Below are 26,805 nucleotides of genomic sequence, written 5' to 3'. Positions count from 1 at the left end.
CAAACCACTCTGACTGTAAAACTCAGAACACATCAAACTGTTCATAAACACACACAATCCACAACACAGCACTTTCACTTCTCAGACTCTTCAACCTAGTTCCTGTTTGGTCATGTGACACCGAGCAGTCACATGACTTTATCTATGCAGGAAGACAGAGCTGAGCTGAATGAGGATTGAGGAAGAGGACAGTAGACATTGGTGTGAGAGTGTGAGCGCACACAAACAGCAAAACTTTAACAATAACTGAAGGTAAGGTAAACATGAGTGTGTGTGTGTGTGCATTTATAACAAGGGTCAGTCTGTGGTAGTAGTAGTAGTAGCCTTATCTTTAGTCTGTAGTCTGTGGAGTCAGTCTTTCCACAGAGGAGTGCTGCAGACTGAACACAGAAGTCTGTCTTGTACGTCTCCTGTCAGTGATGGGGCCCTCAGCAGTGTCGGGGCTCCTGGTCCTGCTCCTGGTCTCTGTGTCCTATGGTCTGGATGATGGACTGGCGAGGACTCCTCCGATGGGCTGGATGGCGTGGGAACGATTCCGCTGTGACACAGACTGCATAGACGACCCTCAGAACTGCATCAGGTTTTTCTTTTCTATTCCTCTCAACGAAAGTTTAATCTGTAATGAGATAAGAAACAGACCAAAGTCCACCTGTTCCCCTTTCAGACTGACAAAGACTTTGTGCTCAGAACGCCCTGAGGGGGGTCGGACTCTCTGACTGTAACATTGATATGAGCTGTGAGAACATTAAACTTCATTATAATAACGGATGAGGACCAGAGGGTTAAAATCAGGGGGCAGCAAGTCCTCTCTGCTTTCAGAGCAGCTTAAAAATAAATGTGAGATTTTCTCCTATGACTTAAAATAAAGAGCAGAGACGATTATTAACAAAGAGACGATTAAATATTAACAGGCTCAAACGCTCGTTATGTTAAATGAACATCTGTCCGGTTGACTTTTGGAAGATTTCTATCTTGGAATATTTCAATAAGGAGTCAGGTTAACGATGCTGCTGTGGTGCCATCTAGAGGTGACACTAATCACATCCAACAGAACCGTTTAGATCTATAATGTTCTACTGTTATAGGTAAAATTCAGAAATATACTTCAGTATTTTATTCTCAACCAACCAACAAGCCAACACATCGTCTGCATGTGTGATCTGAACCAGGTGTTTCCAGGTGTTTCTGTGCCTCACAGTGAGTTTGACTGGATAAGGAAACGTTGTGTTTTTACTGTACTTAGATGTAGCAGTAGTAGTAAATATGTTTATTCGGTCAAAAACAATGACAGATAAACATAAAAATAAATAAATAAGCACAATCTAACAATTTATGATCAAAGGGCTTAGGCTAAAATTTAACTTATTATGCCGAGCCCTCTACACAATTCAGTTAAAGTTTCTTCGATGTATACCCTGAATTTCCCTCGGGATCAATTAAGTATCTATCTATCTATCTATCTATCTATCTATCTATCTATCTATCTATCTATCTATCTATCTGTCTATCTGTCTGTCTGTCTGTCTGTCTGTCTGTCTGTCTGTCTGTCTGTCTGTCTGTCTGTCTGTCTGTCTGTCTGTCTGTCTGTCTGTCTGTCTGTCTGTCTGTCTGTCTGTCTGTCTGTCTGTCTGTCTGTCTGTCTGTCTGTCTGTCTATCTATCTATCTACACACGAATATAAAGAAACGAAAAAAATGAAGTTGATGCAGTAAAAATATAACATTTATAACATGTTAATGCAGAAAATATATAATCTGCATCAGCTGAATCATTAGTTAAAATGTCTCCGATCGATGCGATGGGGATAACATTATCCGTTTTCAGTGAGCGCTCGAGCCTTGAGCTTCTAAACAGTGTCTTCCTCTCACGTGTCCATAGTGAGGCGCTGTTCAGAGACATGGCTGACCGCCTGTCTGAGGACGGATGGAGGGAGCTGGGATACGAGTACCTGATCATCGATGACTGCTGGATGTCGAAACAGAGAGACGAGGAGGGGATGCTGCAGCCGGACCCTTCCAGGTCTGTGCGTGTCCGTCTGAAGTATCTGAGGCAGCACTGGTACAAAAGGGGAAAGCCAGTTCAAGTCTCTCTGTGGACTCGTCTGGGAGTCGGGCTTGCTGGCTGAAGAGGTGCCAGTTCATTACTTGGGCATCGCTGAGGTGCCATTGAGCAAGGCAGGCACCAACCCCCCCTCTGCTGACAGATCACAGGGCTTGCAGTTGCGTTGTTTCGACGTGTAGTTTAAACTCTCTCTCTGTCTAACGTCCCCGTCCCTCTGTCTTCTCAGGTTCCCTGGAGGTATTGCCAAACTGGCGAGGTACGTCCATGACCGCGGGCTGAAGCTGGGGATCTATGCCGACATGGGCTCACACACCTGCATGGGATTCCCAGGAACACCTCTGGACAAGATCCGGATCGACGCTAAGACCTTTGCCAGTTGGGGCGTTGACTACCTGAAGTTTGACGGCTGTTACTCCGACCCTGTGGAGCAGATGTTTGGTGAGAACATCCACTAACTCGATTTCATGTAACAAGCTTGACTTCATGAGCGGATCGGAAGGACTCTGAATGAAGAGTAATCTGCTTTAGGTTACCCGATGATGTCTGCAGCTCTGAATGCTACAGGGAGACCCATGGTTTACTCCTGCAGCTGGCCTGCTTACCTGGGAGGACTCCCTCCTAATGTGAGAGTCTCCTTTACACTTCCCTTTTACATTTAACCAATGAGAAGCGAAGAAGAGCGACCATGGCGCTCTGTGGATTTGTCAGTGTGTCAGTTGGCCTGTATTTAGATCTTAATGATGAAGGCAGAGAGAAAACACAATCGTTACCCATCGACTAACACTGTTGTGACTGTGTGTGTGTTTGCTGGATGTTTTCCTGCTCCAGGTGAACTACTCTCTGCTGGGGGAAATCTGTCACCTGTGGAGGAACTATGATGACATCCAGGACTCGTGGGACAGCTTGCAGGGAATCGTCCAGTGGTTCGCTAATAACCAAGATGACCTGCAACCAGCTGCTGGACCTGGACGATGGAATGACCCGGACATGGTAGGTTTGTCCGTGTTGTTTTTGTCACTGCATGTTATACTGTAGTTTAGGTTCAAACCAATCAGGCGAGACATGTCCTCTATGTGATGGTGAAATTTAAGGGTGAAGATTTTCCATTAACTGTCTTTTCCAAGCCTGGAGTTTTGGGATTTTTGCTGTTGAGTTAAAGTTTTCCTGGACTCCCCAGCAGCATGTGCACACACAAAGCTGGTTGGACCCTGCAGCTGGCAGGTTACTTCCTGTTGCGGTCTGGTGATTACCAATGTGGGACCTGGCCAGACGGACATTGTCAGTTCACCATTCTCCCCCGCCTGCTTCCTCCATACTACCATCTGCCAAGCTCCAGTCCTACAACAATCACCTTTCGCAAAATGACATACACGCACACATCTGTAGAGACACATTCATACATCCCCCTTTCATTGTTGCTAGCCACCTTTAGATATGACCATATTTGGAAATGAGGGTGGAGCTTGAGGTGAATAATTTTGTTGATATGAAAAAGGTCTTCAAAAAGCTAAAATTTTGAAGTTTTATATAATTACATAAAATTTGAAGATATTATACATCACTTCAAGCCCTGATAAGATCTGTCTGTTTGTCTGCTCCTAGCTGATCATAGGTAACTTTGGTCTCAGTGTGGACCAGGCTCGGTCTCAGATGGCTCTGTGGGCTGTCATGGCGTCCCCGCTCATTATGTCCAACGACCTCAGGAACCTGGACCCCAGCATGAGGGCTATCCTGCAGAACAAGGTGGCCATCGCCATCAACCAGGACCCACGGGGCGTCCAGGGGCGTCGCCTGCTGCAGGTCAGACCCACCATCAGTCAACACAGCAGAAGATAAATACACATATGCTTCTAAACATATGGACTCGTGGTTTTATCAAACAGGAGAAGAGCCGGATTGAAGTGTACTGGAGGCCTCTGTCTCACTCTAACAGTGCTCTGCTGTTCCTGAGTCTGAGGACAGACATGCCTTACCTGTACCACACCTGTCTGTCCAAACTCAACTATGAAGCTGGAAACTATCAGGTCAGTCCCCCTCCATCTTTTATTCTGTGGATTGACGTTATACTGAAACATACTGGATTAAACCAGGAGTGAGAGCAGAATTAGGTCAAATAATCCAAACATTGAATCCTCACATTTTTTTAAATCATTTAGTCTATTATTGATCAAATCATAGATTCATAAAATCATTTCACTATCACTAATCGGATTGTCAAACATCAATTATCAGATCATTGAATGAAGTACAACAGTAAATAAATGAATCATCCAATAATGACAATTATTAAATCATTTAATATTTAAATTATCAAATCTTTTAATTGTTAAATCATTTAATTAATTATTAAATCATTTAATGATCAAATCTTTTAATTGTTAAATCATTTAATTATTAAATTATTAAATCAGTTAATTGTTAAATCATTTAATTGTTAAATTATTAAATCATTTAATTGTTAAATCATGTAATTATTAAATTATTAAATCATTTAATTGTTAAATCATGTAATTATTAAATCATTTAATTATTAAATCATTTAATTATTAAATCATTTAATTTTTAAAATGAATGGTCACCACTGAAAGCTGCTCTGGTCTCTGTCTCAGGTCTACGATGTGTTCTCTGGCTCCACCCTGACCGGTCTGAACACCACCTCAGAGTTCACCGTCTCCATCAACCCTTCAGGTGTGGTCCTGTGGTACGTCTCACCCGAACAGCCGTCCACACAAACCAGGCCAGACCAGGCCCCCCACAGAGACTCCGAGTCAGCAGAGTCCGGCTCAGTTCAAGATAAAGACTCCGAGTTCAGACGGCACAGATCTTCTATTGGACGTCTCACTCTGTTGTAAACTGACTGACTCAAAACAGACGTTTATGGCTGAACACGAGAGAGCTGCTGTGTGTTCTTCAGAAACAAACCTCACTGTCTTTATAAACTGTTGAATTATTCATTTACAATAAATAAAACATTTACTGAGAGTTGATGTGTCACCAGATATAACTTCATGTTATTCCTTTAAAAAATGTCTTTTAGTCAAAATGTTTCAGTCGTGTTTTTGAAAGTGTCAAATCTGTGACATAAATATGAACTCTTTTCATCTGTTTTACCTGACAAAAGATTCAAATTCAGTACATAGTTATACATTTGAAATCATATGATAAAAAACAGCATGAATAGATACAGTAAAACCTGTATGAAACAGGTCTTTACAGTTCAATGATTAACATTAAACAAAATCAACAAAACTCTGTGAACATATTTGATCTGCTCCTGAAGCGTTTGTAGAAGTCCAACTTTTGTAAATGTTTTTAATCTCAAATAAGTGACTGTCTTTATTTACAGCAAAAAAAAAAATCCTAAATAAAAAACTGTTCAGGTGATCACAGCTCATTCAGCCTATCTTCAGTTTTTAAAGAGCACTTGAAAAATGTATTATTTCAAATGATGTCTGTTGGTCTTACCACAGGGGGGCGCTGCAGACTGAAAACTGTAAAATGTGATGAAGCCTGCTTCTCCAGTGTGTGTGTGTGTGCGTGCGTGCGTGTGTGCATGTGTGTGTGTATCTAGGAAACCTGAAATGAAAACAATGTCTGATTAAAATCAGTCAGTTATGAAAACCGTTGTCTGATCATGCTGATCTGTGTCTGATGGATAACAGATGCTAACATGACGCTTGTTTTGTTATCTCGCCTCCTTGTGGTGAAAAATGAATAAACACCTTGAGGGAACCCCTCCATCCGACTCCAGGGTTTCCTCTGATCGAAGACCTGGTCAGCAGAGGAAGCAGTCCATGTCCACCCACATCTTTCCCACACAGCGCCTCTTTGGACGGCCTGGGTCAGCGAGGGTCAGCGCCCCCTCTGCCAGCCGCCATCACTCACGGATGAATCCACAGAAAAAGACACGCTGAGAGTCCAACACGTGTCCCTCAGATGTGAGCGCTCGCGCACGCTTACATTACACAGCAGAGAGCAGAAACACACCATTCATGCTGATCACATAAGGATCCATCAAAAAGGATCAATTAAAACAGATTACAAAACCTAAACAACAGTTACATTTACAGTCTTTGCTCTTAGAACAGTTTTCGATCGGAGCTCCCTCTGCTGGAGGGCGGCGGTATACGTTATAAACTCCGCCCACTTGTTTTATCAGCTGGGTCAAACTAGAAAGAGAGAGTTATGACAACATGAGTTTGAAATGCTTGACCGTTATTTGATTCATGTAGACTCAAATAAATCCTGGATGTTATTGGAATCCAATGTTCAGAGTGACAGAACTTAGATGTTCCAGTCATTTGTAGTTATAGTAACTGTTATTATTGATTTACAATATTTATACAGCACAGCTTCAGAGGTATGTGTACAACATATCTTCATCAGACTTCATATATCTTCAGTTTCATGAATTGTTTGATTTGGGGTTAGGGTTTATAATTTTTGTCGTAGTTAAAGGGATACTTCACCCATTTGCATGAAGCTGTGTATCATTAGAAACATGGTAGTAGTGTTGAATGGTCGTGAATCCAACACTCATTTTGCCCTGAGACAAGACTAAACATTAATTACAGAGTCCTTGTCTCTAGAAACATCTCCACCCTCACTGGAAGCTCAGCTGCTGTGCGTCATGCAGACGTCCTCATCCATAGAGCTCTATGACAGAGCTCCATAAAATGTTGTCCATCAAATGAGCCATTTTTACATGACTTCAGAAACACAACCGGGACACTTTTTAACAACTGGATTCGGACTTAACTCACAAACACAGTTTTACATTTAGTTGAAAAATGATCAAAGACGGTTTCTACAAATATAAAAAGTCCAATAATAAATCGTTATCTGAAAATCTTGATCAAATATCTCAGATTTAGTTCATTATGTCCTCTGATAACATCAATGAAGGTCCTCCAAACATCAGAGTTTGTGTGTGTGTGTGTGTGTGTGTGTGTGTGTGTGTGTGTGTGTGTGTGTGTGTGTGTGTGGAGGGGGGGTCAGGCAGCAGATTCCTCCCAGCAGGACCCAGTCTCAGCCTGGCCTTGCTCACACAGTCTTTATGGCGCAGTAAACCAGGACCCTGCTGCGCTCAGGTCTGAAGTTTCCCACAGAGAGTCACGAAGACGATCCTGACTGCGATCTGAAAATGGAGAAACCTGAGAAGACGCCAAGTTTACCATCATTTATCAGGATTTTTTTTTTCCTCATTTCCAAAATGGACTTCACATTTGGTTTCCAACTATTTCAACAGATACCAGGAGACCTCTGAGCTGGATCAGTCAGTCAAGTTATGACCCTCAGTTTTATTCAGCCCACAATGTTTCCCACAAATCACGCAAAAGATTACAACACTCTCTCTACACATGCCAAACTCAGGTCAGGTTTGTATTCGACTCTCTCTCAGTGTGATTCAAACAGTGTGTCTGTCCGATCTCATAAAATCCTGTTAAACTGATCCACCCCTCCTGATGTGCCGTGCTGTTCTGAAAAAGACAGTTCATGAGTCGAACAACTGGACAGGTAGGGAAGAAAGGATCCTCTCCATACCATGTGCATTTTCAGTCAACGTATAATCAACCTCGCTCGGACCAGAATAAAAAAAATGATGAATATTTTTGACAGCCTTCGCCACGAGCTGGAGATGTATGTTTTTAAGATCTTGGTTGAAATTGTCTTTAGGACCTGACAGACAGAACAAAGAAAATCTGTAGCAGCTGTAAGTCTGTAAAAACTTCGACCAATGTCTGCCACGAGGTACCAATCTGATGAACCAATCACACGCCTCCCTCTCTCCCTGCTCGTTCTCTACGCCTTGCATGCATGAGCCCACGCTCAAAGAGCAGACCCTTCCTTTAATGGGCCTGCTCTCCCTGCTCTACTACCTGGGTGTAAACAAGCATATGAGCAGGTAGCATTTAGCAGGAGCAACGCAGTTTCACAGTAATTCAATCAAGCAAATGACATTAAAATGTATGTTGGCTGTGTCAGGTGAAACTGGCATACTAACCACAGTAATGTCTAACTACATTTAGCATGTGGTATGTTGACATTGATCTGCAGGGATGACCAAAGGCCGGTGATGCTAGCAATGCTAGTTTTAGCCACATTCCAGGCACATTGTTTACACACAGACAATTCTGAATAAAGTGTGCTTATATTTGAATGCTTCTGAGAGTATCCTTTTTTTTTTTTACTAGTTGTTTAGTCTGAATGAAAATTCAAAATAATTTTGTGTCATGGCTGACCTCTGCATTACACAGTCTATAAACTGAGCACCGACATCTATAGGATCTGTAGGTCTGTTTCAGGCTATGACGTTACCCTGACTATATTTTTTTAAATTAAATCATTCATTATTTTATCTTATCATCCAAACCCCTTTCCTAAAAAGTTAGGACACTGTGTAAAATTTGAATAAAAAGAGAATGTGACAAAGACTGAGTAATGTCATCGTTTAAAATAATCATTATGCTTATTTTGATTTCAGCAACACACTCCTAAAACGTTGGGACAGGGTCATTTTCACCAGTGTGTTTCATCACTTTTTCTTCAGACAACACTTTGTAAGTGTGTAGAAAGCAGGGACTGCGGAAGCACTCATGTGTAGCCCAATAATTTAACTTGCCATCCCAAACGAGATCATTTTCAACATACCATTTATAAGTTGCCTCAGTTCAGGTTTACTCCCTGCTTTCCTCCGTCTTTCATGAAGTAATGAATAATGAAAGAGTTTCCTTCTATCACGCTTTGTGATCGTGGTGCTGAGGAGATATTTAGCAACTTCTGCTTAATGTAGGATTTCAGCCGACCAAACATTTCAGGGTCTCTTTTGTCTCACTATTATTATTATTATTATTATTATTATTATTATTATTATTATTATTATTTTTGTTATTGTTATTATTATTATTATTATTATTATTATTATTATTATTATTATTATTATTATTATCAGTATTATCAGTATTATCAGTATTATTTTTACTATGATTTTTATTATTATTAATATCATCATCATCATCATCATTATTATTATTTTTATTATTATTATCATTATTTTATTATTATTATTATTATTATTATTATTATTATTATTATTAATATCATCATTATTTTCTCCACACATAGAGACAGTCATACATATACATGTGGTTGCGTTTGGTCCTGTACTCTCTCTCTCCCTGGTTCTCCCTCCTCCCAAACTGCAGGGAGGAGGAGGTGGATTTGGAGGAGCAGGGGGAGCTTTTGTTCTCCATTCTTGCAATAATATCTTTTCCCCTACTGAGGTATTTATATTTTCTCCCAGGCATGTCCAGATTACAGGGTTTTGTTATTGTAGTGTGGGCTGCTTTCAGTCTTTTTGTTTTCTTATAGTTAGTTCTGTTTACTTTGGGTTTTTTATGATCCATCTTCCTTCTTCTTTTTTTAATGGGGGGGGCCCTCCCATTTGTTCTGGTCTCTTTTTTTTGGAGCCTCTGGGTGTCATTATTCTTGTGTTCAGGAGGCCGTAGCGTATACAGACCTCTATACATCTAACATGTTTCCACTGTGTTACATGTTGACTGAGTCTGTGGGATGTCCCAGAATCCTTTGGGATGATTCAGGATGTTCTGGGTCTGATGGACTCGGTGGACCAGGCAGCACACAGACTCAAAGTAACACTCTGAACTCGACTGTCAGCACGTACCAACACTCCAATTAAGCTTTTTAAACAACCCATTATATAAGCAATTAGGTTGCACAACCCGGTTACACGCTCAACTACACACAAGTGAAGCACAAACACCAGGACGTCACTGAGGATCCCTTTAGGAGGAGGGAGGATGGTCTACGTGTCCTCCGTTAGAAGAAGCATTCACACGTCTCCATTGTGTGTTTGACACCATGACCAGGTGTCCCAGTTAGTCCAGGAATGTCCTGGTTTACAGCTGAGTGTCCTGAGTCCAGACAAACTGTGTCAGAGGAGCTGGATTGAAGACCAGAAGGTCAAAGCTACCGACATCTCAACAAACTGTGCTGTCTGACCTCCACCCCACTCCTGATGCTCTCCTCCTCCTCGTCTTCCTGTCAGATGTTAAACCACTCATTGTTGTTTGTTGTGAAATATTTTTGATTAGCGGTGCTTTCTGTACGTGTGTTTCCATCCGGAATCGAGTATTAGTGTCCCAGTCTGTGATTCCACATTGTGTGGCGTTGCTGAAGTGCAAGAGGCATGCTGGCAGCAGGAGCTGCACACACACACACACACACACACACACACACACACACACACACACATTCTGCTCTGCCCTCCTGTAACTCTGTGTAGACGAGTCAAACACCACTGTGGTATTCAGGACAGAAGTCGTTCCAATTTCGCAGTTAGGAAAAGTTGCAATTCCTCACCCAGCAGCCAATTTTTGTCCCATGGCAAGGTCACACATTGTCCTCCTTTCTAACCAGTTTCAATAAGTCTCAGCGCTCCCTCAAGGAATGACTGTGAAGTTTCTTTATTTCCACAATGATCCTGCAACTGGATATATGTAAGAGCCAAGAGTCACCCAAAGAAGAGTATAAAATCATATGTAGGCCTGATCTCCACTGGACACCAGGAACACACACACACACACACACACACACACACACACACACACACACACACACACCTCAGGGGGATTTTATTTAATTAATGAATGAACAAATGAAACCTCTCTGATGTTTTTTATCTATTTATTTATTTGCAGTTGCAGCGACTTTATTGACCAGACGGAGGCGCTCTGAAGCTGCTGACTGTCTCAGTAAACACAGAACACCAGTCTGACTCAATGAGTCTTTCACTGTGTGTGTGTGTGTGTGTGTGTGTGTTATCTACTGCAGATGTATAGATGCAGATGCAGCTGTGCTCTGATCAGACTGCAGCTCATCGAAAACATGTGTGTTTCTGCAGGTGCTGAGTCAGCTTGTCAACTCTGATATCCTCAGGTTATCAGTTTGTATTTATTAGATTATTATGTTCTTATGTTGGATGATCATAAACAGGATCATACAGACGGTGATCTCATGCAGCATGTCTTGATGATGTCTTTAATGTTGTGACCACATGACAGACAGATGATTGAGCTCTCAGTTTTACGACTATTAAAAATGTACACATCCATTTTTTTAAATTCTATTTTAGTATCGCTGATCAATGATCCCCCACACATCATGAGTCGTATCTGTTCTTTAATTTGGTCATAAAGCAGCAGGCATGCACAGTGATGTGGATGTGTGTGAAGATGGCTGAAATGAGGTTTCTGGGTCACATGAGGTTGTGCAAAAAAGAAGAGGTGTGTCCAATTTAAGGGGCGTGTCGGGGGGGGGTGACCATACACTGACGGAGGCTCCGCCCACCTGTGGGGATTCAAGGTTTATAAACAGAAATAACCAGAATGTATCAGCTCAATTAGAGGGCACACACACACACACACACACACACACACTAACACACAAACAGATGATCACTGTCACTTTAAAGTCGGTCACCAGCTGTTCTGTTTGTTTATCACAGCAGGAATATTTCCTTCTTCTGATCAATGGCACACACCTTTACTCTGAAAGCACAAACACTGTTTATTTATACACACCCTCTGACGCAACAAACGCAACGTATTCGGATTGATCCGCAGCAGAAAATAGTCCCCACAGATACCTTATCTCCCTCTGACTCAAGCTGTTTGTTCTTATTTTAGAATAACTGATTCGTTCATTTGAAATGTGATGTGTGATCTGTCTGTGCTGTTGGGCTGTTTGAGTAGAAGTGAAGAGTAACAGAAAGGATAAAGACGTCTGAAACGATCGATTAAGACACTTAAAATGAGAAACTAGAGACAACAAACCACTTCATAAACACTCAAACTTGAAAAGTAAATAAGTTCAGAGAGAACTGAAGTAAGTTAAAGAAGGAAGGTGGTTCACGTTGGACTGGTCTTCTGACTGTCAGATGAGCTTTTTCATTCTTTGCTCTAACTTGGACATTAGGCAGGCATCTTCTGTTGAGGTGTTCAAAGAAAAGCTAGAGAGCCATTGTTGTTGATTGGGTTGTAAAAAAAACAAAAAAAACAGCCAATGTAGAGATACCAGATGTTATTCTTGTAGCTTTTAAGGCTTCAATTCTACAAGTCATTTAGCAAACACTGAAAAATAGCATGTTTCATTTTTTGTTTTTTTTTGTTGTGTACAAGGATTTTTTTGTTGGGGGGTTTCCACATCAGGGGGTCATGCTATATGGGGGTCCTCTGCATTGCAAAGTGTTGGAATCCCTGCTGTAGAGCATGAGTTTTATATTGTTTACAAAGGGCCCTTCATGCTTTCAAGACTATGAATCTTACAAATTGTTCTACTGCAATGTATCAAATCAATTCAAAAATCTAAACTCTAAAACTTTTCTCCTGCTGCAGTGAACGATCTACAGACTGATCATATTTCACTGAAGAAATGTCAAGTTTTAGCTTAATGTACATTTTAAGACACCTGGTTCAGTTTTTTTTTTTTTTAAATACAAAATCAATAAAAAGGCTGCAGGCTGCTAAGGGCTCAAACTCATACAGCCGATCTTATGACATAAAGATAGCAGTGGAAGCACAAAGTCAAAGAGGACGTCTGCAGGGTGAAGGACATAAAACGTCCATCATGGAGGAATCTGAAGCTATTTACAGCCTCCCATTAGTGCAGAAATCCTCCAACTGACGGAACAAAAGACACAGGAAACAGGTTTTTGTGACCGCAGCAGAGCGTGCATACACAGAATATTCACACAGACCTGCTGCTTTGAGGCCATTTGTCACGCTCCAAGTGGAAAAAAGAACATTTCCAGCCTGAAAATAGTCTGTTTAGAGCGACAGTCAGCTCACTGTAAGGACTTAAAAAGCTGCTTTAATGCTGAGCACAGTCGCTCTGCACGCCTGTAATTGCATGTAAAATGCCTCTCACAACAAAGTAATGTGACATGTTCCACATTTATCCGAGCGATGTGGATCACTGTGTTCACCTCCCTATCATTACGCTTACAGGCATCTTAGCTCAAATTCATGCTTTCACTTTCCTGCTTATAAAACACGCTGCCCACGCAAATACAAGAGCACACATTTAGATTTAACTACATGGTTCACGTTATAGTCAGGTCTATTTTAGCCTGAGACACGGAGAGCCTGCAGAGCGAGGCTGTGACACATCGTACACACGTTTTTATAAAGCTGTGTGAGAGTCAGGGAGTCACTGCAGCATCCATACTATCACATATACATCACTTATTTATACTGCACAGAGGAAACACAATATGCTCCATACGAGTGTTTAAATACCATCCTGACATTTTAGAACGAGTGCTGCTGAAAATCCAAACTGCTTCTACTGAAACCTTTTAAATACAAATTCTACTATCAATAGAAATCTGGAGCAAATCTATAGAATTGGATTGTTAGAAATGAATTCAAAGATTGTTAAACTGTGCGAAAACTACCAGAGTGGGATGTTGGAAGGTCTGTTAGTCAATGGTTTCTTTTACAGGTAAGAATATACAAAAGGTGTCCCACAAAGCTCCTTACTGGGTCCTCTTTTATTTAGAACGTATTTATTTGTATTAACTTGTGTGACTAAAACAAGATGACACGTCTGACTGGTAGATGGACTTTTATGATGCTTTTCTCATCTTCTGACCGCTCAAAGGTGTCACCCATTCACTCACCAATGACAGAAGATGCTACATAAGGTGCCCCCCCCCCCCCCCCACGCTTTAGTACTATTAGTACATTTATTTTCTCCACTGACTTCTCAAATTCTCAAAAGCTGAATCCATTTGCTCTGCCTTTAGTTTTAAGTTATTATTCCCTGATCTGTGTTTTAGCCACATCATAAACTACATCATGTCACCATGCAAGAACAGGCTGCAGGATTATATGACCACTGAATTCACATTTTTGTTTCTGACAACTCATAAATCATTTTACTTCATGTGAAACTTTTCGTGCTGCTGTCGTTGCCAGGACTTCCTGTTGAAGATATTTTGAAGCTCAGTGGGTAAGTCGATCTGAAAATAAAGATTTAAACAGCAATTCATCTTCAAGAATGCTTTGTCCATTTCAGTTCCAGGGTTAAGCAGTCTTGTGAGGACACTCCAGCAGTAGACTGAGACATTCCTGTCCTGTCACAGTCTGTGGTTAGTGCTCCTGGGGACCTCATGGACCGTCACAGAATGTTAAACTTTGACTTGACTTTAACCCTGCTGTTGGTTACATAAGACTGAGGCCACATGTGGACACACCCCCCGCTGAGGCTGCAGGATGCCCGGCCTGTAATCAAACTGTGTCACTGGTTAGATGATGGTGAAACGAAGCAGACGGATGGTGAAAAGGATCCTGTATGATGTCTGTAATAAAATGATGAGTGTGCATGATGCAGTGGTGACACTGAGTTTAAAGCTTTAAGCAATAAAAACCTTTACAAAAAGACTTTACAGCTCAGCTCATGTTTCACAGTCTGATGCGTCGATGTGATGAGCGAGGGTCTGACCTTTACAGTTTGTCTGCACGTGTAGCTGCACTGTAAGGATGACAGGAAAACCGCTGCTGGGATGTTTGGACATGATATGTTCAATGATTTGTTCTATAAATGAATTATATAGCTGTGTATCATCTGCATACTATTATAATGAGCTTAGTTTATGTGTCTAATGATCCAAACATCCATGGAAAAAATCAAAGGAGACCCAGAGTTGATCCCTGTGGTACCCCTGTGTCTGCATACATACATGCTTAAACAACAAGTTCAGAAATAAGACGAATCATAAAGTTCAGTATTCAGGTAAAAATTCAACAGTGGCTGATCTGGTTTTAAGGGGAGCCCATGCATCCTTCTGGACACGCCCCTGCTGTGTGCAGTCATGTGTAGCCTGTATCTTCTGTACCAGCACTTTGACTGTCATCTCAGTAAACGGGCTGAGCTGAGCAGCATTACCCAGGGATAAGATAAGATAAGATAATCCTTTATTCATGTCGTAATCTGAGACATTTACAGTGTTAGAGCAGCAAAGCAGGAGAGCAAAAGAAAATCACACGGTGAAAAATTAAATCAAATAAAAAAATATATATATATCATACATATATATATATATACCTTATATATAAGGATGGAAACACTTTCTGCTGAAAAATAAAACTTTACTTCTAAAAACTATAATTTTGGTGTACTTGTTGGTAATTTCTTTAAGCCGGTTGCTGTGTTATTATTGGGTAATAGATGATTAATGTGTTTTATGGCCTCATTATTCTATGTCCAGAGGAGGATCATACATTCTGACAGGCGACAGGCGAACTGAACGTTTTCTGAATTGATTACACACATTTGTTCTAAAATTAGAGCCTCTAAAGACAATGGATCTTAAATTCATTCTCTTTGTTCCCGTCACTGAATTTGATATCCGGCTCAGTAAATCTGCTCCACCTGTTGCTGTGTCTGTGTGTACTTTGGCAGTCCTCTGCTGTGGAACAAACAGGACTCCATGTTAATGGAGGCATTAGTCTCTGTGGATCAACATAAGGAGGACATTCATCTTCCTGCTGTCCTGGAAACCAATACGCTATCTGTTATCCTGGGCTGCAAATAGCCTGTAATAAGCAGGAAATGAAGCATGTTTGATTAGTGGGATGAGCCGACCTCAGACCACAGACTGACCAGACCGTGACCACATGGTCGATAATGTCTCTAAGACACAGAGGTGACCATTCAAGTCATCTTTAAGACACAATAATAAATCAGAATCATGAAACACATGATGGTAAACTGTCCGTTGTGTCAACGGCTGGGATAGACATGAGGTGTGTCTTGATGCTGAGAATAATTTTAACAACAAATGTTGCACAATTTACTTTTATTATTTTTATTTCATTTGCTCTGGGCAACGACTCCGACTCCTACACCTCCCTTAGAGACAGGACAGGGAGAGAGAGTCTGACTTAGGGAAGGAGAGAGAGAGAGAGAGAGAGAGAGAGACAGAGAGAGAGAGAGAGAGATCGAGAGAGAGAGTGACAAAGAGAGTGAGAGAGAGAGAGACAAAGAGAGAGAGAGAGCGAGAGACAGAGAGAGTGACAAAGAGAGAGAGAGAGACAGAGAGGGAGAGAGAGAGAGAGAGTGACAAAGAGAGAGAGAGAGAGAGAGAGAGTGACAAAGAGAGAGAGAGAGCGAGAGACAGAGAGAGAGAGAGAGTGACAAAGAGAGAGAGAGAGCGAGAGACAGAGAGAGAGAGAGACACACACAGAGAGAGAGCAAGAGAGAGAGAGAGAGAGAGAGAGAGAGAGAGAGACGGACATGCAGCAAAGGAAACACAGGTCAGATTCAAACCTGTGCTTTCCCCCTTCGAGGATTGCATGAATACAATAAATAGAGGATTACCTCTAATCATGGCTTCCACATCAACTCACACACTTATTGAACTGCTGACCTGAGAAATGTTTCCTGCCACCGTAGAGAGGGATAATGTTAATGTCAAATTACAAGAAAATACCTCGACTCTGATTACATATTGATGTGTCTTTAATGACAAGCTGAACAATAGACGTGTTGGGACACTTCCTGAATGGCAAGTTTCTAACAGTTGAAATAATGGTGCAGTAGAAGAGCGATGTAAACATGTCCATTTAGAGGAAAACATGTAAATGCCCTTTCTCCAGTGTTTTCAACGGTGGCCGCTTCTTTCCTACGCTCTTTATGCCCTTCAGCCTTTTCATGCTGATCATGTGACTGAGAGCAAGGAAAACACTAACCACCAGCGGCCCATAGATATTTAAATAACTTAAATTAAAACCAGTGTCAGAGTAGTTTCTCCTCCTTTGATGATGATGTGTAGATGATGAAGAAACATCCGCTGACACTGACTTGCTTGTAATATAGGAAATGTATTTACAAAGACAAGAAACAGCATCCGTCCTGTATTTATACAGCACTGGTCAAAGCATCAGAACATTTACGACCTTACTTGGACCTTGATCAACAAATGTCATTCAAGTCAGCGTCACTGACAGTCCTGCACCCCCTGTGGTTCCTCAGGACAAATGACTTCAAAGGTTACAATGAGGATGACTTCTCATCTCCTCCAGTGTTTACTAAGGGTCTGTTTTTATTTCAATACCAAATTGTTATCTTTCACAGTCTTAAGGCATGACCCTTAATAAACCCCTTCATTATCTTTGATGTAAAAAAAAAACTCTAGTTGTTTTACCCTCAGTTCACATTTTAGCAGCACAGTTACAATTCACATAATTGTTCATATTACACTGTGTCACAAGTTCAAGAGCCTACAAGCTGCTGAAGCTCTGGAGGCTCTTACGCTGGTAAACTTTTATATATGTGAGGCAATTCTTGGTCTGCTCTCTCACTATCTTTGTGTTTTTATCAAGCAGAAAAGTATTCCTTGCATGCTCTGTAGAAAAGGGCCTGAGGGTATTCTGCTGGATGTCCATAAACGTTTTTAAATCTAAAATGATCGACTCAGGAGCAGATTATAGGAAGTAAATTACTTAAACTCAGCTGCTTGGGACCAAGCTGGATGAATACAGGTTACATCTTCTTACAGCAGATAAAGGAAGTCTGACCTCTATGATATTGATTCAGCGACCAGCAAGAATGACTGATTAACAGCTTATGTGGAGACCGATTGTTCATGTGTTCTCAGTCTTTCTAACCTTCTACGTATTTCGTTGACCAAAGAAATGACATCTTGAGGATGATCAACTAAAAACATTTTATTTTAGGTGAGTGGCTGCCTCATGCAGGGTTTTAAGTCTTTATACAATCTTTGTCCTTTGCTTCTATTTCAAAACCTGTCGGATCAATTATGAAACACATTTAAGTCCAGAAGTGAGTGTATTTCAAAAGCGAAAAAGGGGCCGACTCCAGTTTAAAATGACTGATATAACTGTTAGCATGAAGATGAAGGTTTAAAACTGTTAGTATGAAAGTAAATGAAAATTCAGAGTGGAAGAAAAACCCTTTCCTTCTATCTAGTCATCAGAAGAAGAAAGAAAAAACACAGCTTTACGTTAATGCTGAAGTCCAGCCTTATTGCGCTGACATGTCAGTCTTTTGATCTGCTGTGTGTGTGTGTGTGTGTGTGTGTGTGAATGAACTCTCAACGTTAAAGTTTTGTGTGTAACAGTCGACCTCCATCATGGTTCCTGTCAGAGCGGAAACACCTGCAAACAAATGTGCTGCTGTCAAACCGTGAACATGCTGTCAGGAAGGGCAGCGTTGAACATTCACCACACAGTGCAGATTTAACAAAAACACTGGGGGGGGGGGAATATGTCCAACCCCCCCCCCCCCCCCCCCCCCAGAAGGTCTGATCAGTGACTATGACACGGGACATGGTGTATGTGGGAGTATAGATGTCAGCAAATGTTCCCCAAGCTGGGAGAGAATACGTTCCCCCTGCTGATGTTTACTGGGTAAGCTACTGGGTAAGCATGTTTAATCTTACATTAGGGAGTCAGTGTGTGTGTGTGTGTGTGTGTGTGTGTGTGTGTGTGTGCCGGCCAGATTGATGGGCGCTCTGGACCCTGGCTCCAGTGCTGCCCTCTCTAAACGTTCCCCTGCCAAAAGCAGCATGTCAGCCTGTATCAGATGTCCGTCCTGCCTGTGTTTCCCAGCCATCATGTGGAGCTGCTGGCTATAAATGGATGCTGCTCATCACACCGGTTTGCAGCGGTCAGATTCAGGTCACACAGTCAAGGTATAAACCTTTTGGCATGGCTGCTGGAATGATCACCTCCATGTTTTTGATCCTCCACGATCAGCTTTGATGCTAAACAAAGAGTGACCTCGAGGGTCTGCAGTACTCAAAGGTTCTGTCACTTTGTCACCATCACACGGTCCTCACATGGCTGCAAATAAGTCTGAATGAAGATATTTACAAAGGATCTGCAGGTGATGAAATGTGTCCCCCTACAGTCATGTTGGAAGCCCCCTGCTATCAATAACAGCTTCCAACACAGAACTTGAATTCACATTATTTATGAACAGTTCATGACATTTAATCTTACAAAGGGTGAGATTGAGATCTGCTCTTTTGTAAATCATCTTGCGATAACATTTGTTATGATTTGGCGCGATACAAATAAATATTGACTAACAGAAACATGCAATGTTATGCAGTTGATATTCAGTTATACGTATCAACAAAGCCCAAGATAACCAAACTTTTAATCAAACATAAAGCATGACTTTAGGATATTATGACGTAGATTCAAATACAGGTTGTTTCCCTTATGAGAAGGCCTTCAATGTTAGTGGTTCAAAAACTCTGAGCTACATTTTTCAACTTACTGGTCATCCAGGAAATGTTCATCTAAGCATAAACTGAACTTTGTAGTTCAGTCCATTTTTTCACTTTCCTCTAGTTCTATTTTCGGTTTTTACCCAGTAATATGAGTAATATCAATTTGTGAGATTTGCTAAATGCACCACCTACGACATGATACAATCGTGGACTCGCTGCAGCTGAGACAGCTCTAAACCTTCTTGAGAAACCAGCACAACATCGGCCCTCGCTGTCAGAATCTGTCACGCCCCTTATTATGCCAAAACATTTAATATTAGCAGTGTATGTGACGCCCGGGCCTCTGTTGGAGCCTGTCTCAAGTGCACACTTGAGGAACTTCAGTATGTTTACACTTCCAGCATTGACTTCATTTTTCAAGATATGAAACAAAACACACTTAAGGCTGGTTCACACGGCAGGATTTTAAAAACCTCAAATTTCCCAAACTTTAGAGACCACACACACGGCGATAAATAATCGGAGGTTTTACAGTTTTGGTCGTACAGTGTGTGGTGTGCGGCCACGCGGCAACATCAGCACACCGCACACGAACCGATTTCACTCGCGAACATCCCCCGATCAGACGGGAAATCTCGCGAAACCTCTCGAGATCAAACGTGATTTCAGAGTCAACAAACAGACGAAGAGGATGAGATCGTTTGTGCTGTTTTTATCTGAAAAAAAAAAAGACGTTTTAAAAAGAGGCGTCGGTCAAAGGAGCGCCGACTACGGGAGCATGAACTGTACTTGCTACATGTTGATATGGAGGTGAGTAGTTGTTTTGCTGCCGGTGTTTCCTCGCTACACGCTTTCTGATTGGCTACACGTCACATTCAACAGGCTCGTGCTCGTTTTCTCCTCGGGGGGGAAACACCACACATGATGAGAAATCGGGCCAAAACAATCCAACATGTTGAATATCCCTGATTTGAGATCGGAGTGGTCCCGACATTCTTCCGACCAGACGAGAGCGTTCTGAACACACCACACACGGCAAGATGATCTTATAAGATTATCTTATGATGACCGGGGCGTCCTTAAGATTATCGGAAGGGGAGAATCGGGGCCAAAATCGGCATAATTATCCTGTCGTGTGAACCAGGCTTTAAACGTCCACTTGGGGATTTTTGTCTAGAAATCCAATTCTGCCCACTTTTAGCCTCCTCCTCAGTAGAATATGTGAATAGAAACAGTCGAGACAACAACTATCCACGTGTAGGGAGTGTTGAAGGATCACAGACGATTCACCTCACTCAACCAGCCGAAAGCAAGTGAGACTGCTCGTAATCAACAGCTACAAGCTCGGCTGACTCACACACAAGAGAGAATTTACGCTTTAGGCCAAAAGCTCAACTATTAGTTGCACTAACTTGTTACTTACTGTCCAGATTCAGTTCTTTTCTCTTGTAGCTGCCAATGATAATATCCCATCATTGTAAATAGTTGGCGGTCATAAAATTGCTTGAGGAGTGTAAGCTGTGAAGATTTATTGGGGGTCATGAACTGCTCAAAGAGTGTGATAGGAATGCCCTGCTAAGAAAAGGGGAGTTGCATGCAGCCGATTGAGACAGTCATAGATGACCATATATGTCTTGTTTATGCTAAATACTGCTTGGAACAAGGAACCATGACATAGAAGTTAAGAGTCTGCCACAGTATATAGGAGGTAAGCACAGGCTTCTCTTTGGTCTTTACTCTTGATCTACACTTATGCTGCAGTTGTGAACATCAATTGTACAAGACTCTTCTTTTATAATCACTTAGCTCTAGTCACATATTGTAGGAATAGCACTCAATTGTGTGATTTGTAGTATTTTGTAAGCTTTATTTTCCAACCATAAAATAAAAGGAAACCTTCCATTGTAAGGACTTTCCAACAAAAACCTTCTTCTTTTTAGATCTTTTATTTTTCTCTTTTTGGACCACGACGGACCAAAGGGATAAAGGACCCAAGGGATAAAGGACCCAAGGTAAGAAGCTCCTAATCCCCATTGTTCCAAAACCAGAGAGGGAAACATAGACTGGGGCAGGGCCACTCCGCTGTAAAGTGGTTAGGACCCACTAGGGGGTGAGAGACCCAAGGAGAGTCCCCTCCAGGTAATGGCTGCGAAGGAAGCAGCCTATGAACAGCCTATGATCTAACCATAGAGGGGAATGACTTTAAAACTGTAATAACTCAATAACTTTAAAGGTATAATATAATATATACAGATATATAAGCTGAATAAACTATGTATTCCTTTAACTGCTATTAATAACCAATAGTGAAGTTCTAGTTTCAAGGCAGCAGCATCAGAACAAGAAATCAAAGTGAGGCAGAGTAGAGGTTTCAAAGTCAAGTAGTACATAGGAGCAACAAACCAGGATATTAAAATAATTCCTTAAAAAGCCAACTACTTAGCCGAGAAGAAAATGTGTTTTTCTTTGCTTGAAAGTTTTCTTCATGTGATGCAATATGACGCTTTTTGCATCACATGAAGAAAACTTTCAAGCAAAGAAAAACATATTTTTCTCGTCTCAGGGCAAAATGAGGGCTGGACTCATGACCATTCAACATTACTACCATGTTTCTAATGATACACAGCTTCATGTAAATGACTGAAGTATCCCTTTAATATTAGTAGATAATGTGACGCCCGGGCCTCTGTTGGAGCCTGTCTCAAGTGCACACTTGAGGAACTTCAGTATGTTTACACTTCCAGCATTGACTTCATTTTTCAATGCCACAATAGATATGAAACAAAACACACTTAAACGTCTACTTGGGGATTTTTGTCTAGAAATCCAATTCTGCCCACTTTTAGCCTCCTCCTCAGTAGAATATGCGAATAGAAACAGTCGAGACAACAACTATCCACGTGTAAGGAGAGAAGCAACATATTACTATATTGCATCTTACCCATATTGCACCTCCACTCTTCAATCTATTATCTACACTGCTTCGTCCCATTTGGCGTCGCAGTGGGGCTGGAGCGGATCTCAGCTGCCACTGTGCAAGAAGCGGGTTTTACCTTGGACTGTTAACTAGCCAATTGCACGTGCTACATTAAAAACACAACAGAAAAGACGAAAGACACCATGGCAATGTTGCACAATCAATAAAGCCCAAAGTAACCTTTTTAAAATGGTTGATACAGGTGTGATCAAATACATTCTTAAAACAGTTCAGTTTGCATTGTTGTGTGGAGGGTATGAGTTTCTGTGGTTGACTGAGAACAGGCTGCTCATACTGACTGGAGGGAGATGTTTTCAATAGATCTGGTGTGATCTCCCACAGCCCAAGAGTCAAGCACCATCTCTTTCTTTTACATTTAAAATGAAGTGGTTGGCATCACACAATGAAAGCATGATGAGTGGCCTGTGCTCTCGTACAACCAAACCAAAAGCACCATTTTACCTGTGTCGTATCGAGTATTGTTGAGCGTATTGTAGATATTGTAGATTTGTTCATGCATGCTTCTCACTGTTAAAAAACTTAGTTAAACAGCTGTGCTAGGCCAGGCATTGATTATCCACTGGGCTAAAACAGGCTTCAACATTTTAAAAAAAGTATTTGGATAAATAGTTTATATAAAAAAACATTGTGCTATCAGTGTAGACATCCAGTAGGCACACAGATCTCAACCAACACACTGTAAAGGTTATCACGACAGCAAAACAAGTAACAAGAAATAAATGGAGATGAGTCATATAAAAATCAATACAGTGCACCGGTAATAACCCTGCAAATCTACTAAACAGAAGAAGACCGAAAGTGGACACTGAACAGAGCACAGTGTATGATTCTTTAAAAACATGGATGATCTTAGATTATTATTATTCCTGGTCAATTGAAAGGTAAAACAACAACAAAAAAAGTAAAGAGTTTGAGAAAACCTCAACAGGAGCTGCAGTGATTCATGAATCGATACACATTTTTAGAACATCCTGCTCTGGTTCTGACCTCAGGGTCTAAACCCATTTTCACTTATGAAGCCCTGGAAATAACTTGATATTTCCAGCAGTATAATGTGAAATCTTTCTGAGTTGTTCGTTCACACATGCACCTGACTACTCCTGTTTCTCCATGTAAGGTTCTGTCCTCTCCTGTTTCTCTGTGGGAGGAGCTGACCAATCCTGCATAACTATGAACATATGCTTATGTTTCCTCATAATTACCCAGAGGAAGCATAAAGAGAATCAGTCCAAACACTGATCCATGAGGCACTTCATGGCTAACTTTGCTGTGCATAGAGGACTCATCATTAACGTGCACAAACTGAGATTGGTCTGTTAAGTAGGATTTAAACCCACTTAAAACAGTCAGTGTAACTCCAAGTAATTGTTCTAGTCTCTGTAATATGATCTGATGGTCAAGCTTGTAAAAAGCAGCACTAACACCTCGCAGGACGAGCACAGATAGAAGTCCTCAGTAATAGTTCATGTGGACACTGTTGTCCCCTGTGATGGTTCATGATGACGTTGTTGTCCTATGTGATGGTTCATGTGGACACTGTTGTCCTCTGTGAGGGTTCATGTTGACGTTGTTGTCCTATGTGATGGTTCATGTTGACGTTGTTGTCCTATGTGATGGTTCATGTTGACGTTGTTGTCCTATGTGAGGGTTCATGTTGACGTTGTTGTCCTATGTGATGGTTCATGTTGACGTTGTTGTCCTATGTGATGGTTCATGTTGACGTTGTTGTCCTATGTGAGGGTTCATGTTGACGTTGTTGTCCTATGTGATGGTTCATGTTGACGTTGTTGTCCTATGTGATGGTTCATGTTGACGTTGTTGTCCCCTGTGATGGTTCATGTTGACGTTGTTGTCCCCTGTGATGGTTCATGTTGACGTTGTTGTCCTATGTGATGGTTCATGTTGACGTTGTTGTCCCCTGTGATGGTTCATGTTGACGTTGTTGTCCTATGTGATGGTTCATGTTGACGTTGTCCTATGTGATGGTTCATGTTGACGTTGTCCTCTGTGATGGTTCATGTTGACGTTGTTGTCCTCAGTAACAGTTTATGTTGACGTTGTTGTCCTCAGCGATAGTTCATGTTGACATTGTTGTCCTCTGTGATAGTTCATGTTGACGCTGTTGTCCTTGGTAACAGTTCATGTTGACGTTGTTGTCCTCTGTGATAGTTCATGTTGACGTTGTTGTCCTCTGTGATGGTTCATGATGACGTTGTTGTCCTCAGTAATAGTTCATGTTGACGTTGTCCTTGGTGATAGTTTATGTTGACGTTGTTGTCCTTGGTGATAGTTCATGTTGACGTTGTTGTCTTCAGCAATGGTTCAGGTTGACGTTGTTGTCCCCTGTGATAGTTTATGTTGACGTTGTTGTCCTCTGTGATGGTTCATGTTGATGTTGTTGTCCCCTGTGATAGTTTATGTTGACGTTGTTGTCCTCTGTGATGGTTCATGTTGATGTTGTTGTCCTCTGTGATGGTTCATGTTGACATTGTTGTTCTCTAATAATTCATGTTGACGTTGTTCTCTGTAATAGTTAATGTTGACGTTGTTGTCCTTGGTGATAGTTTATGTTGACGTTGTTGTCCTTGGTGATGGTTCATGTTGACGTTGTTGTCCTTGGTGATAGTTTATGTTGACGTTGTCCTCTGTGATAGTTCATGATGATGTTTTTGTCCTCTGTGATGGTTCATGATGACACTGTTGACCTCTGTGATGGTTCATGTTGACATTGTTGTCCTCTGTGATAGTTCATGATGACGTTGTTGTCCTCTGTTACAGTTCATTTGTATGTTGTTGTTGTCTGTGATCACACATGATAAAGTGTGTGTTGTTATTAGTCAGTGTTGCGTCAGTGCAGCAGCCCCCCTCCCTCCTGAGTTTACTGGCAGACGTCAGAGATGTTTTCCGTGGTCAGCTGGCCAGCGACCTCACAGATCATTTGATTCCCATACAGCTCTGAGAATAGGACCCTGCCCCTCGCATATAAACATCCCAGGAGGTCACAGAGGGTTGGACCACACTGCCACTGTGTACTGGCACTGACTCTGTGTGTGTTTATGTGTGTGTTATTTTCCACATATTGCACATGTGTTTCTTATATGTTCCCTTAGTATTACAGGTTTGTTCCTTCACCTTGTCAACGAGGCTCCTCGGTTTGAATGACATGACCTCTCTGAGTGGAGTTTGCTTGTTGCTCTAATGTTGGGTTCTTTCAAGGAATCACACTGAGGTTCCTGACTTCCTTGTCCAAGACACGTAGTCCATCACCCCTGCACAGTGTCTGCATCTTGCTGCTCTTCCTTGTTAATATTATTACAAATAATTTATTTCTTCTGAGAGGATCAAGTGAAACATTGGATTCAATTTAAAATGCATCTTTCTTCATGTTCATAAAGCGCAGCATAGATCAAGTGCATACATGTTGAATGATCATTCAGTTACTTATGTCCGGTTTGACAACATGTGGAAGTGTTTACTAAGCATGCTCTTTGAGGAAGAGGATTTGCATATTGTTCCTCTGCACTATGCTCTGTTCACATATGTTCAGTCATATTCCTTACACAAACATTCATATTCATATGCACACACTGACACATACACACACACACACTCAGCTGGTGCAGGATGTTGAACATTTCCATTTAGGTAAGGCTTAGCTTTATGGACAGTACTGTGTCTGGATCTTGATCCACCTGAGGAAGTTAGAGAGTTTAGTCTTAGGAGGAAAGTCTCTAATCATTGTTTTTTGCTCATGCACCCCTTAAGAGTACCTGACCACCATGTCTGTCTTCACATGAGGCTCCAAATCAAAATAAATGAGGATAAAAAAAAAAAAAAAAAATGAGGATGGCTCAGAAAACACAGCTCACAAATGTAAAGTTGTTAAACTGTTTACATGCAATGTTTAGTTTTGCATTATTTACGGAGCCATCAAGAATATCACATCTGAGTTGGCATGTTAATAAGACAAGGATGATGACGCCACACTGAATGAATCAGTCATGTCATACCACATTTAGTGTTTCGTATGTCTGATTTTAAAAAAACAACACACCTTAGCACGGAGACCCGTAAGCAGAAAAGGCTGATCAAAGACTAATGATATGAATAATAATTAAATAACTCTCAAATAAAAGTAAAATCATAACAGGCTTTTAAAAAAGCAAAGTCCTAGAGAAGAGATTAGTGGCCTGGATCTTCTCGTGCAGATCGTTCCACAGGTGGGGAGTACTTACAGAAAAAGCTCTTTCGTTGTCAGTTTGGCATTTGGAACAACCAGAAGACCTTTGCCCGAGGATCTCAATGTGCATGTGAGCTCATACAGGGCTGAAAGGTTTTGGAGTAAGGCCAATTCAGAGCTTTAAAGGTAAAGATGCTTTAACAGGGGTGATGTCATGGTCAGGCAGGAAAAGGCTGTTTAAACAATCAACGTGTGATGAGATAAAGGTAAAACTACCTCAGTG

General features: G+C 41.3%; 1 protein-coding gene across 1 annotated transcript; it reads left to right on the top strand.

Annotated features, from left to right (window-relative positions):
* The first annotated feature begins 108 nt into the window (after positions 1–108).
* Positions 109–5,042, top strand: LOC306824598 (alpha-N-acetylgalactosaminidase-like). Its single transcript, XM_079344783.1, has 9 exons — positions 109–252; positions 418–580; positions 1,878–2,018; positions 2,287–2,498; positions 2,589–2,683; positions 2,889–3,050; positions 3,663–3,860; positions 3,944–4,084; positions 4,670–5,042. Exons 2-9 carry the CDS (start codon positions 420–422, stop codon positions 4,910–4,912), a joined length of 1,353 nt encoding a protein of 450 aa, XP_079200909.1. The 5' UTR covers positions 109–252; positions 418–419; the 3' UTR covers positions 4,913–5,042.
* The last annotated feature ends 21,763 nt before the right edge of the window (positions 5,043–26,805 follow it).

This window comes from Symphodus melops (assembly GCF_947650265.1).
Source record: "Symphodus melops genome assembly, chromosome: 5".
Classification (NCBI taxonomy): Eukaryota; Metazoa; Chordata; class Actinopteri; order Labriformes; family Labridae; genus Symphodus; species Symphodus melops.
This window is presented reverse-complemented; position numbering and strand designations above follow the sequence as displayed.